The 15,488-nt window shown below is 38.0% G+C and overlaps 1 protein-coding gene across 1 annotated transcript; it reads right to left on the bottom strand.

Moving 5' to 3' along the window:
- Positions 1-554: 554 nt before the first annotated feature.
- On the bottom strand, positions 555-10,065 carry LOC117329919 (leucine-rich repeat-containing protein 51-like). The gene is made up of 3 exons (XM_033888153.1): positions 9,964-10,065; positions 5,776-5,916; positions 555-5,448 (listed from the first exon to the last, which is right to left on the bottom strand). The coding sequence occupies exons 1-3, from the start codon at positions 9,994-9,996 to the stop codon at positions 5,296-5,298; spliced, it is 327 nt and encodes a 108-aa protein (XP_033744044.1). The 5' UTR covers positions 9,997-10,065; the 3' UTR covers positions 555-5,295.
- Positions 10,066-15,488: the final 5,423 nt, after the last annotated feature.

Here is a 15,488-nt window from a genome sequence, read left to right as displayed (position 1 = left end):
AGCAGTAATAAAGGTATTAAGATATAGCAGTAATAAAGGTATTAAGATATAGCAGTAATAAGATGTATTAAGATATAGCAGTAATAAAATGTATTAAGATATAGCAGTAATAAAGGTATTAAGATATAGCAGTAATACAATGTATTAAGATATAGCAGTAATAAAGGTATTAAGATATAGCAGTAATAAAGGTATTAAGATGTAGCAGTAATAAAATGTATTAAGATATAGCAGTAATAAAGGTATTAAGATATAGCAGTAATAAAGGTATTAAGATGTAGCAGTAATACAATGTATTAAGATATAGCAGTAATACAATGTATTAAGATATAGCAGTAATACAATGTATTAAGATATAGCAGTAATACAATGTATTAAGATATAGCAGTAATAAAGATATTAAGATATAGCAGTAATAAAAGGTATTAAGATATAGCAGTAATAAAATGTATTAAGATATAGCAGTAATAAAGGTATTAAGATATAGCAGTTTAAGGTTTTAAGATATAGCAGTAATAAAACTCTTTTCGAAATAGACAACAAAAACTAATTGCTTGAGATTTATTAGTTTTATTGCATGAATAAGAATAAGCTTAGTGAATCGTGATCACATTTTTGGAGTGAGAGAGCTCTCCTGTTGTAGCAGTGATAAAGCTCATTTACATTATATTCTGTATAAGTAAACTGTTTGTGATAATTAACTACGTGTACATAATCGTTGGACAAAACAAACCTTTCAGCCAAATATGTGTAACACATACCATGTAATTTTATCATCATTGTTGTTTTCATGGTAAGACTTGACTACAATTTCAGAGATACAAAAATTTCCCATCAAAAATAAGACAAAAACAAAATGGCAATGTGCACATTCCTGACGTATTCTTCCCTCATCAATTGTATGTATATATATTGTGCCCAGACTTCTCCACTTCCCACAAAGTCTACACTTCTGGAATATTGATGAAATAACGGAAATAACACTGCATAAATTAAAAGCAGTATACAATAGTATAAAGTTTGTAAATCACTTCAACAAATACATATATGTGTATGCTCAAATATATATTAATGATTCTCTCTATATAATCACTGGAATACTGTCTAACACATGTAAATAGCACAATCAAAAAAATATCACAATTTGTATTTCCTTCAAAATCATTATCACATCATAATGAATTTTATTTTTTGACTAACAATAATGAAATATATTAATATATTTGTGCTAAGCAACTTAATAAAATGTACAATCTGGTTTTTAAATAGAAAGAAAATGTGACCCTTTAAAAAACTGGGAAACCAGCGACAAAATAAAATTTTTACGACCAGTAAAAAATACCCATCCAAATATTCCAGACTAGCTTCCAAGGTTTCTATCACCGAAATAAGGTTACAAGATTTGTTAAATTAATCACTCCTTGCTTGCTATAGAAATAAACAATTTTTTAAAACAAGACAATTTGACAAATTAGTCCCCTACCGAATGTGAGATTACATGTCAAGAATGCTTTAATAATGAATCTGGACTAAAATTCTACACACTGAGTGTTTGACTGACCACATTATAGTTGGTTGTATAATTATGAATGAATTAAAAATAGGCCCAGAAATTCAGTGAACCCAAGGTTAACATGGATCTATGTCCCAAGTAAGAATTTCCAGTGACATTTTACTTGGTGAAAGGTCAAAATGAAGGTCAAAGTGACCTACTTTTGGGACCCGCCACACTACCTTGCCTAGATAAACTTGTGATCCACGTAGGAAGTCTCTGTGACAGGTAGTGTGGGATATATAGACCCTAAAAAGGGCAGAAGGATGGACAGACAAAATGGAGAACTACAGTCCTCTGGGAACCATTGGGGAACTTAGAATATTTCTTGTTATGGTCACAGCTTCAACCAAGTTGAAAACAAAAAAAAAGTATGAAAGATAAACTACTTTAGTAAAAACTTCTCATACAGTGTAAAATTTCAATGTAAAAGTAGATACGAACAAGACATAAAAATTCACATATCAATTATTCATTAACGACAAACCATTATTCATTAACAACAAAAGGCCCATGAACCTTTATGATCACCTGTGTTCTAATATATTTCAGTCAATTAGACACATTTTGGCCCCGCCCATCAGCCCCAAGATATAGAGGATATCTAACAGTGTCTTCAGTAATACCAAATATATTTCACTCGTGTGGCTAATATTTTGATATTTTTCACTCGTGCGCAACATCTTCTAACCAAGTTATAATTAATCCAATGGTCATTTACCACCTTCTAACCAAGTTATAATAATTCCAATGGTAATTTACCACCTTCTAACCAAGTTATAATAATTCCAATGGTAATTTAACATCTTCTAACCATGTTATAATTATTTCCAATGGTAATTTACCACCTTCTAACCAAGTTATAATTATTTCCAATGGCAATTTACCACCTTCTAACCAAGTTATAATTATTTCTAATGGTAATTTACCACCTTCTAACCAAGTTATAATAATTCCAATGGCAATTTACCACCTTCTAACCATGTTATAATTATTTCTAATGGTAATTTAACATTTTCTAACCAAGTTATAATTTTTTTTATATGAAAGATTATTTGATTCTACCATATCTGGGTCTTGAGAAGAAGACTTGAAATTTCAGTCAGTTTCACAATGTTTGCCCCATCCCTAAGGCCCCAGGACCATATATGATATAATTCATAATTTTGGTTCATTGTTGGCCCTGGAAGATTTCAACGAAATTCTATTGAAATTGGTTCGGGGGATTCTGAGAAGAAAATATTTATAAACTACTACATGCGGACAGACAATGTATGACAATGAACAAAAGGTGATCAGTCGTGTCAGGTGACTGTCGACAATTTGTTACACTCCTATTGAATGTCCCAAAAATATTGTCTCAGATGTCACTCAGCACCATATAAATGATCAAAGATCATAAAAATATCAAAATCGTTTGTAAATCTAAATATCAATCTGAAAATCATTCCTTTAAAAGTATCAAATTAAATGTTAAAAATCTTCACAATATAATTCCTAATAAGGGCATAGTCATCAAGATGCATCACCCATGTAAACACTGTATTACATGAAATTAAAGTGGGCAACATGCATGACATGAAACACATTTAGAATCATTACATGTATTTGTGTTCAGTCATCAAATTCCTGTGAAAGTAATCAACATAATTAGTAGGTCTACCAAGGGAGTTTCATCAAAATCTGATCATTCCCTCAAAAGACATCGTGTAGAAAGCAGGGTTCATACAGATTATGTCAAACCAAATTCAAGACCTTTTCAAGGCTTTTTCACTGTCTTGATTAAATATCCAAGGCCCATTTTACCTGTCATCTAAGTCATCTTGAGAGGAAACGAAAAACAAAAAAGCAATTTATAACTATCTACTTGATCAAAATACAACCTGACATGGTAGTAACATTTATTAAAACAGTAACATCTGTAGGGGAGGAGGTAGAGACAAAGTTAAATCCAAATAATCAGTTGCCAGGGTTTCACTTATCCCAATGAAACCTTGATATTTAAGGATTTTGCAAGGCTGTCAACCAATTTTTAAGACTTTTCAAGGCCCAGGATGAAATTCAAGGCTTTCTCAAGGCCCAAGGTGTAATTCAAGGCTTTCTCAAGGCCCGTGCTAACCCTGGAAAGCTATCAGGAAAAATGGACAGACGGAATCCATTTGTATATCCTCTACCAACTTTGGGCTGGGGATAAAAAAACAAGAGGTCCAAAGGCCTTGACAGTCATCTGACTTTCATTAAAATTTGCTATTTTAGTAGAAAATAGCTATACTGAGCTAATGTTTGTTGTTAAAACACACAGCGCAAAAATTTTAAAAAATTTTGTGTACAAAATATGGTAAAAACGCAAATAGCATTTCTTAAAATAACTTCTGTATGAGCTTTTAAAAACTTTAATGCCTTCCAACTGACTGAGCTATTGTGGCCTCCTTATGCCATAGAAGCTTTCATCAAAATGGGTAAGGTGGTTCTGAGGCTGACCCTCCAGGTCAGATAAACTAAGTACTGATTTTTTTTTTTTGAAAATCAAAACTCCATTGAACAATGAATAATAGTATACCTGTATGATTATATAAATAATAATAATATTTATATAAAACAATGTTTATCATACTCCACTGAACAATGAATAATTGTATACCTGTATGATTATATAAATAATAATAATATTTATATAAAACAATGTTTATGATATTGTCATAAAACAATACTTTGGGTAAATTCCATAATTTTACACCGAGTGTTACCGCCTGACAAAGTTATGTTGTTTTACACCGAGTGTTTACGCCTGACAGAGTTATGTTGTTTTACACCGAGTGTTTACACCTGACAAAGTTATGTTGTTTTACACCGACTGTTTACGCCTGACAAAGTTACGTTGTTTTACACCGAGTGTTACCGCCTGACAAAGTTATGTTGTTTTACACCGAGTGTTTACACCTGACAAAGTTATGTTGTTTTACACCGACTGTTTACGCCTGACAAAGTTATGTTGTTTTACACCGACTGTTTACGCCTGACAAAGTTACGTTGTTTTACACCGACTGTTTACGCCTGACAAAGTTACGTTGTTTTACACCGAGTGTTACCGCCTGACAAAGTTATGTTGTTTTACACCGAGTGTTTACACCTGACAAAGTTATGTTGTTTTACACCGAGTGTTACCGCCTGACAAAGTTATGTTGTTTTACACCGACTGTTACCGCCTGACAAAGTTATGTTGTTTTACACCGAGTGTTACCGCCTGACAAAGTTATGTTGTTTTACACCGAGTGTTTACACCTGACAAAGTTATGTTGTTTTACACCGACTGTTTACGCCTGACAAAGTTACGTTGTTTTACACCGACTGTTTACGCCTGACAAAGTTACGTTGTTTTACACCGAGTGTTTACGCCTGACAGAGTTATGTTGTTTTACACCGAGTGTTTACACCTGACAAAGTTATGTTGTTTTACACCGAGTGTTTACGCCTGACAAAGTTACGTTGTTTTACACCGAGTGTTTACACCTGACAAAGTTACGTTGTTTTACACCGAGTGTTTACGCCTGACAGAGTTATGTTGTTTTACACCGAGTGTTTACACCTGACAAAGTTATGTTGTTTTACACCGAGTGTTTACGCCTGACAAAGTTATGTTGTTTTACACCGAGTGTTTACGCCTGACAAAGTTACGTTGTTTTACACCGACTGTTTACGCCTGACAAAGTTACGTTGTTTTACACTGTAGTATTACACTTTCCTCAGTCCTCATCGTCTTTTGGTTTCGGTTTCTTGGAGCCTTTGTTTTGTATCTTGTTCCAGGTGCTAGCTGTCCTCCGATCTCCCTTGGTGATCAAACTGAAGTCCAGGTACTCAAGATGTGGCAGCATAGAGAGAATGTACTGTTTGTACATCTGTAGATAAAAACATAGTCATAATTTGTCTCCAAGCCTGAAAAGTCTAACTGGGATAAATAAGACTATGTTCTTGAAAATGCTTGTAACACTTCTCTATAATAACTGGTGATATCAATGTAAAAATGTTTGTAACACTTTCTCTATAAGACAATCTAACTAAAATCTAGATGGTCATTCTCACTACGTTATATGAACATCAAACAACATCCCATGATTTGGATCTAAACATGAGATCACATTAAACGCTCTACTGACTGAGCAATGGCCACCACAGAATACTTCAGAATTTAAACACTAAACATGAAAAACTTCAGACAGACTCACCTTGTCATTCTCAATAGCATTACCATGTAGAGTTAATTTACGCAGATTTTTCAGGTTCTGAAGTTTGTCTATCTCTTTTAAATCACTGATTTGGTTGCCATGGTAATAAAGGATCTGCAGATTTTCTAAATCCATGATGACCTGTAACACACAAATGTAACACTTTCATAAGAATATTTTATAATTACTACTGTGTAACAGCAAACATACAGTAAAACACATACTGTAACTGACAGCCCAATGTGTACATTTGTAAAATTTTCAAAACAAAATCTCTAAAGAATAGTATTAGAACTAGAACTGTTGTCCCCGGGCCAACTCATACCACCAACCCAATCCCCAAGGCCCCCCCCCCCCCCCCCCCCCCCAGGTTACAGTCAAACCAAACTTGTTATAGCGGACACCCTTATACATGTACAGCAGACACCCGCTCATAACGACACCGCAAGGAGGATGTTGTTGTTGAGGATGTTGTTGATGAGGATGTTGTTGTTGAGGATGTTGTTGTTTGAGGATGTTGTTTGATGAGGATGTTGTTGATGAGGATGTTGTTGTTGAGGATGTTGTTGATGAGGATGTTGTTGTTGAGGATGTTGTTGATGAGGATGTTGTTGTTGAGGATGTTGTTGATGAGCTGTTTGTTGTTGCGGCTGTGTTTGTTGCGAGCTGTTGTTGTTGCGGCTGTTGTTGCTGACGGCTGTTGTTGCTGCGGCTGTTGTTGCTAGCGGATGTTGTTGCTTCGTCTGTTTGTTTGTTGCGGCTGTTTGTTGTGTTGCTAGCGGGCTGTTGTTGATAAGCTCGCTGTTGTTGCTGCGGCTGGTTGTTGTTGCGGCTGTTTGCGTTGCTGCGGCTATTTGTTGCTGCGGCGTTGTTTGTGCGCTATATTGTGTGCGGCTGTGTTGCTGACGGCGGTGTTGGCTGCGGCTGTTGTTGCTGCGGATGTTGTTATGATGCGTACCGGTGAACCTTTGTGATTGAGAGGTACAGACCAGTGACAACTGTGTGAAGGATTAGGGGGCAAGTACACCACCAACGACGACGACGACGACGACGAGGAGGAAGAGGAGGAGGAGGAGGAGGAGGAGGAGGAGGAGACTTTGTGTTTCCTTAATTTTTTTCATAGAACTTTGTGTTTAAAATGGCCATTGAACTGATAGTAATGCAATCTAAATGTGTTTTTAACTCTTTAGATAATTACAGATGCACCACCACAAACAGGTGTTATTGATTTCATTCGTGTCTGAACTAGGATAAATATATCTAAAAGTGCATTAATTTAAGAAATGATTCGTTATGTTTGATCATTCTTGAAATGTACTGATTACATTATCTACCTGTATTTCTATGGTTTTTTTTTAAATATTTTGTTCCAGATTATAAATCTGGGCCCAGTTGTTCAAAAGGTAATGCTGATCATATTTTAAGACCTTTTTTCAAATAATGATAAAATAGTTTCTGGTTACATTAACCTGACAAAAATTATCAAAATTCTTAATATTTCTATTCTCTTACTAAGAAGATGTACTTGCAGGTTTTGCAAGAAATAAGGAACAAATTTTCCACTAATCAAGTGATTAATTTAATCATCTTTTGGGCCCTAGCTTGCATACAGGATGTTGGAACAAAAAACAACACAGATATATATGTGCAATACAATTTTTCTTATTATCTTGTTTCATCAAGGGGACATAACTCACCGTGGGTGTCCTTCATTCACAGGTTTGATTGTATTTGCAGGATATTGAAATTAATTGTAGCGTTATTACACAGGGTCGGGGTCAATATTAACTTTCTGAAACGGGTAGATAAATTCTATGTACATTTACAATGTATCAGGATTACCGTTGGTAAGTTTAGTTGAAACCCAGTTGTAAAAATTTATAAGACAAGGACTAATTGGTAAACCATTACAGAAGTCATCAAAATCCCTCCCATATTGCAAAGATGCAAATGTGATCTCTATGGTAACAAAACCAATGCGGTTGAATTTGCAGTCCCTAAACCCTTATAATCCAATTTTCATAGAAATCAAACAATATCTAAATTTCGACCAATCAGAAGTTTCCATCTGGTTTTACTATAGCAGCCAAACCCATACATTTGAATTTTGACCAATCAGAAGCCAGAAAATGGTGGCCATTTTCTTAAAATGTGAAACTAAGGTTGCAAAAGTGAAGTGTTCTATGGTGAACATATGTATTTTCTCAAAATCGGACAATATTTAAATTTCTTCCAGTCAGGGGTCAGGAAATGGTAGCCATTTCCTTTTTTCAAAAAATAAACACCACTATCGTCCATTGTCTTTGCCATACTACACCTACATAATAAATTTCATCAAAATCAGACAATGTATTAATTTTAACCAATCAGAAGTCATCTCTACGGTGGCCATTTTGTTTTTAACTTCAACTTTGTTTATAATTTATATATATAAAATCTAAGTTCATCTTGTAACCAGGCATCCCTCCCACAAAGTTTTATTGAATTCCACTTAATAGTAAAGAGTTAAAGGGAATTAGTTTTTTAGCCAATCAGAGGCCATTGTGGCCATCTTGGCTGATGGATCGGAAACCCCATATAATTAGATTATGCACATCTACAATGTATAAGGGTTATTGCCAGTAAATTTTGTTGAAATCACCTTAGTAGTTTTGGAGGAGTAGCCGGCAGACAGATGTGTTTACAGATGGATGGAGGGACAACCCAATTCCAGTATACATCCCCCCTCCCTCCCCAACTTCGTTGCAGGTGGCGGGTATAATAAGATGGTGAATTTAATATGTGCACATCAATTCAGAAAAATTTGCTGAGAATTAACATCATAAATCAAGACACACAGTCTATTAATACGTCCCCCTCTCACAGTCACACCCCTCCATTCTATACAACCACCCACACACACACCTACCCTCTACACATACCCTCACCCCTGCCCTCTACACATACCCTCATCCCCTGCCCTCTGCACATACCCTCACTCTCTGCCCTCTACACATACACATACCCTCACCCTCTGCCCTCTACATATACCCTCACCCCTGCCCTCTACACATACCCTCACCCCCTGCCCTCTACACATACCCTCACCCCCTGCCCTCTACACATACCCTCACTCTCTGCCCTCTACACATACCCTCACCCCCTGCCCTCTACACATACCCTCATCCTCTGCCCTCCACACATACCCTCACCCCCTGCCCTCTACAAATACCCTCACACCTGCCCTCTACACATACCCTCACACCCTGCCCTCTACACATACCCTCATCCCCTGCCCTCTACACATACCCTCACCCCCTGTCCTCTACACATCCCCTCACCCCCTACCCTCTACACATACCCTCATCCCCTGCCCTCTACACATACCCTCACCCCCTGTCCTCTACAAATACCCTCACCCCCTGCCCTGTACACATACCCTCACCCCTGCCCTCTACACATACCCTCACCCCCTGTCCTCTACACATACCCTCACCCCCTGTCCTCTACACATACCCTCACCCCTGCCCTCTACACATACCCTCATCCCCTGTCCTCTACACATACCCTCATCCTCTGCCCTCTACACACCCTCACCCCCTACCCTCTACACATACCCTCACTCTCTGCCCTCTACACATACCCTCACACCCTGCCCTCTACACATACCCTCACCCTCTGCCCTCTACACATACCCTCACACCTGCCCTCTACACATACACACATCCTCATACATCTGCCCACTACACAGACCACAATGAGTTGTGTTCTTTAACTTAAGCCTTAAAACCTGTATTACCCTTTAACATTGGTTGTTTTCATATGAGAGTGTATAAGACAGATTTATCACTTGGCTATTTTACCATGTAATATTACGACTATACCATATAATATCGCTATAACATAACAGTGACGTCATAGTAATTGAATTGAGCCCACGATTATCTCTGTACAGAAAATGATATATACTGTCCGAGTTAAAATCACCAGTCTTATATAGAAATTCTGAAAATTTCACTTATATTCTCATGAATAACAGTTCTGTGATAAACAGAATCTTAAACTTGTGGCTATGTAAGATGGAATTTATTAAACTATTTAAATAAATTGATATGGCTAACACCAAAAAACTCGTGGAATACCAAATTATTTATCTCTTTTAATGAATTCCACATTACATAGCCACTCATGATTATGTGTGCTACTGACCGGATCAATGATGCTGAGTTCGTTGAAAGACATAGGTAATCGGACTACATATGCTTCTAATGTTTCCTTGATACCAGAACACGCAATATTGTTGTTACTGTGCACACAGAGTCAGAATCTTTGATACTTTTCCTGACATCACTAGAGTGATGGCTTCATTTTGCTTCTACAAAAAGATAGGAAATACTACAGTACAGTATAGAATGGGGATACTTGACATCACATAGAGAGAATAGGGGTACTGACATCACATAGAGTAGAATAGGGATACTGACATCACATAGTAGAATAGGGGATATTGACATCACATAGAACAGAATAGGGGATACTGACATCACATAGAAGGAATAGGGGATACTGACATCACAGAGTAGAATAGGGATACTGACATCACATAGAGTAGAATAGGGATACTGACATCACATAGAACAGAATAGGGGATACTGACAACACAGAGTAGAATAGGGGATACATGACATCACATAGAACAGAATAGGGGGATATTGACATCACATAGAACAGAATAGGGGATACTGACATCACATAGAGTAGAATAGGGGATACTGACATCACAGAGTAGAATAGGGGATACTGACATCACATAGAGCAGAATAGGGGATACTGACATCACATAGAACAGAATAGGGGATACTGACATCACAGAGTAGAATAGGGGATACTGACATCACATAGAGTAGAATAGGATATACTGACATCACATAGAGTAGAATAGGGGATACTGACATCACAGAGTAGAATAGGGGATACTGACATCACATAGAGTAGAATAGGGGATACTGACATCACATAGAGTAGAATAGGGGATACTGACATCACATAGAACAGAATAGGGGATACTGACATCACAGAGTAGAATAGGGGATACTGACATCACATAGAGTAGAATAGGGGATACTGACATCACAGAGTAGAATAGGGGATACTGACATCACATAGAGTAGAATAGGGGATACTGACATCACAGAGTAGAATAGGGGATACTGACATCACATAGAGTAGAATAGGGGATACTGACATCACATAGAACAGAATAGGGGATACTGACATCACAGAGTAGAATAGGGGATACTGACATCACATAGAGAGAATAGGGGATACTGACATCACATAGAACAGAATAGGGGATACTGACATCACATAGAGTAGAATAGGGGATACTGACATCACAGAGTAGAATAGGGGATACTGACATCACATAGAGTAGAATAGGGGATACTGACATCACATAGAGTAGAATAGGGGATACTGACATCACATAGAGTAGAATAGGGGATACTGACATCACAGAGTAGAATAGGGGATACTGACATCACATAGAGAGAATAGGGGATACTGACATCACATAGAGTAGAATAGGGGATACTGACATCACAGAGTAGAATAGGGGATACTGACATCACATAGAGTAGAATAGGGGATACTGACATCACATAGAGTAGAATAGGGGATACTGACATCACATAGAGTAGAATAGGGGATACTGACATCACATAGAGTAGAATAGGGGATACTGACATCACATAGAGAGAATAGGGGATACTGACATCACATAGAGTAGAATAGGGGATACTGACATCACATAGAGTAGAATAGGGGATACTGACATCACATAGAGTAGAATAGGGGATACTGACATCACATAGAGTAGAATAGGGGATACTGACATCACATAGAGTAGAATAGGGGATACTGACATCACATAGAGTAGAATAGGGGATACTGACATCACATAGAGTAGAATAGGGGATACTGACATCACATAGAGTAGAATAGGGGATACTGACATCACATAGAGTAGAATAGGGGATACTGACATCACATAGAGAGAATAGGGGATACTGACATCACATAGAGTAGAATAGGGGATACTGACATCACATAGAGTAGAATAGGGGATACTGACATCACATAGAGTAGAATAGGGGATACTGACATCACATAGAGTAGAATAGGGGATACTGACATCACAGAGAGTAGAATAGGGGATACTGACATCACATAGAGTAGAATAGGGGATACTGACATCACATAGAGTAGAATAGGGGATACTGACATCACATAGAGTAGAATAGGGGATACTGACATCACATAGAGTAGAATAGGGGATACTGACATCACATAGAGTAGAATAGGGGATACTGACATCACACAGAGTAGAATAGGGGATACTGACATCACATAGAGTAGAATAGGGGATACTGACATCACATAGAGTAGAATAGGGGATACTGACATCACATAGAGTAGAATAGGGGATACTGACATCACATAGAGTAGAATAGGGGATACTGACATCACATAGAGTAGAATAGGGGATACTGACATCACATAGAACAGAATAGGGGATACTGACATCACATAGAGTAGAATAGGGGATACTGACATCACATAGAGTAGAATAGGGGATACTGACATCACATAGAGCAGAATAGGGGATACTGACATCACATAGAGTAGAATAGGGGATACTGACATCACATAGAGTAGAATAGGGGATACTGACATCACATAGAGTAGAATAGGGGATACTGACATCACATAGAGTAGAATAGGGGATACTGACATCACATAGAGTAGAATAGGGGATACTGACATCACATAGAGTAGAATAGGGGATACTGACATCACATAGAGTAGAATAGGGGGGATACTGACATCACAGAGTAGAATAGGGGATACTGACATCACATAGAGTAGAATAGGGGATACTGACATCACATAGAGTAGAATAGGGGATACTGACATCACAGAGTAGAATAGGGGATACTGACATCACATAGAGTAGAATAGGGGATACTGACATCACATAGAGTAGAATAGGGGATACTGACATCACATAGAGTAGAATAGGGGATACTGACATCACATAGAGTAGAATAGGGGATACTGACATCACATAGAGTAGAATAGGGGATACTGACATCACATAGAGTAGAATAGGGGATACTGACATCACATAGAGTAGAATAGGGGATACTGACATCACATAGAGTAGAATAGGGGATACTGACATCACATAGAGTAGAATAGGGGATACTGACATCACATAGAGTAGAATAGGGGATACTGACATCACATAGAGTAGAATAGGGGATACTGACATCACATAGAGTAGAATAGGGGATACTGACATCACATAGAGTAGAATAGGGGATACTGACATCACATAGAGTAGAATAGGGGATACTGACATCACATAGAGTAGAATAGGGGATACTGACATCACATAGAGTAGAATAGGGGATACTGACATCACATAGAGTAGAATAGGGGATACTGACATCACATAGAGTAGAATAGGGGATACTGACATCACATAGAGTAGAATAGGGGATACTGACATCACATAGAGTAGAATAGGGGATACTGACATCACATAGAGTAGAATAGGGGATACTGACATCACATAGAGTAGAATAGGGGATACTGACATCACATAGAGTAGAATAGGGGATACTGACATCACATAGAGTAGAATAGGGGATACTGACATCACATAGAGTAGAATAGGGGATACTGACATCACATAGAGTAGAATAGGGGATACTGACATCACATAGAGTAGAATAGGGGATACTGACATCACATAGAGTAGAATAGGGGATACTGACATCACATAGAGTAGAATAGGGGATACTGACATCACATAGAGTAGAATAGGGGATACTGACATCACATAGAGTAGAATAGGGGATACTGACATCACATAGAGAGAATAGGGGATACTGACATCACATAGAGTAGAATAGGGGATACTGACATCACATAGAGTAGAATAGGGGATACTGACATCACATAGAGTAGAATAGGGGATACTGACATCACATAGAGTAGAATAGGGGATACTGACATCACATAGAGAGAATAGGGGATACTGACATCACATAGAGTAGAATAGGGGATACTGACATCACATAGAGTAGAATAGGGGATACTGACATCACATAGAGTAGAATAGGGGATACTGACATCACATAGAGTAGAATAGGGGATACTGACATCACATAGAGTAGAATAGGGGATACTGACATCACATAGAGTAGAATAGGGGATACTGACATCACAGAGTAGAATAGGGGATACTGACATCACATAGAGTAGAATAGGGGATACTGACATCACATAGAGTAGAATAGGGGATACTGACATCACAGAGTAGAATAGGGGATACTGACATCACAGAGTAGAATAGGGGATACTGACATCACATAGAGTAGAATAGGGGATACTGACATCACATAGAGTAGAATAGGGGATACTGACATCACATAGAGTAGAATAGGGGATACTGACATCACAGAGTAGAATAGGGGATACTGACATCACAGAGTAGAATAGGGGATACTGACATCACATAGAGTAGAATATGGGATACTGACATCACAGAGTAGAATAGGGGATACTGACATCACAGAGTAGAATAGGGGATACTGACATCACATAGAGTAGAATAGGGGATACTGACATCACATAGAGTAGAATAGGGGATACTGACATCACATAGAGTAGAATAGGGGATACTGACATCACAGAGTAGAATAGGGGATACTGACATCACAGAGTAGAATAGGGGATACTGACATCACATAGAGTAGAATATGGGATACTGACATCACAGAGTAGAATAGGGGATACTGACATCACATAGAACAGAATAGGGGATACTGACATCACATAGAGCAGAATAGGGGATACTGACATCACATAGAGTAGAATAGGGGATACTCAGGGCATCCATTAACCCGAGACCTCGGGTCAATGACGCAGCAAAATTTAATTTGACGCACGACTTTTGCATGCCGTGCGTCAATCTGACGCTTCACATTTTGACCACCACTGTCATTAGTCTATGTGTTGTCCAACACCCAGGCTCCACAAAGGGTATATTTGCTATGGTCAGTAACACTAATTAGTAGAATACCCCTAGGAGTCAATTAAAAGAGCCACTCAACTGTGACTAATCCAACAGTCGCTGCCGATTGCCAAATTGGGGCACAGGTGAAGTATCCACTGTACCTACCTGTAGAGGCCGATCTGTACTTTATTCTAAGCAATCACATTTTAATAATTGAAATAAGTAAGCTATAGTAGATTTCCATCCCAACAAATTAATTTAACATATGTTTGTGATAACTTTCACTCATGTACATAACAAGAATGAGATCGTAAGCAGGCCTAGTTTGCATCATGCCAACACAGGCGGCAGCCATTTTGTTGTTAACCTGAATAACCTTACATATACATGACCTCTGCAGTGCATTTGACAGGGTGGGAAGCGTAAATCATTCCTGTTATATTTTGGCGGCAAATATGAAAACATGTCTTGCATTTAAGCAATAAACTGCCTAGATGCGGCAGACCTACTGGTATAACTGCCACATGTGTCACAGACAAACTGAATGGTGCGCGCTAGCGCACCATGATTGTTTGTCTGTGACACATGTGGCAGTTATACCAGTAGGTCTGCCGCATCTAGGCAGTTTATCGCTTATATTTACGTTCTA

Source organism: Pecten maximus, chromosome 6, assembly GCF_902652985.1.
Source record: "Pecten maximus chromosome 6, xPecMax1.1, whole genome shotgun sequence".
Lineage (NCBI taxonomy): Eukaryota > Metazoa > Mollusca > Bivalvia > Pectinida > Pectinidae > Pecten > Pecten maximus.
Note: the sequence above shows the minus strand (reverse complement) of the source record. Positions and strands in the feature narration are given on the sequence as shown.

Bases quoted from the DNA above. Each gene is read 5' to 3' on its own strand.
- LOC117329919 (XM_033888153.1), bottom strand. From the start codon at position 9,996: ATGTCTTTCAACGAACTCAGCATCATTGATCCG. The intron at 5,917-9,963 runs GTCAGTAGCACA...TGTGTGTTACAG, and splicing joins AACTCAGCATCATTGATCCG to GTCATCATGGATTTAGAAAA. The intron at 5,449-5,775 runs GTGAGTCTGTCT...TTTTATCTACAG, and splicing joins ATGCTATTGAGAATGACAAG to ATGTACAAACAGTACATTCT.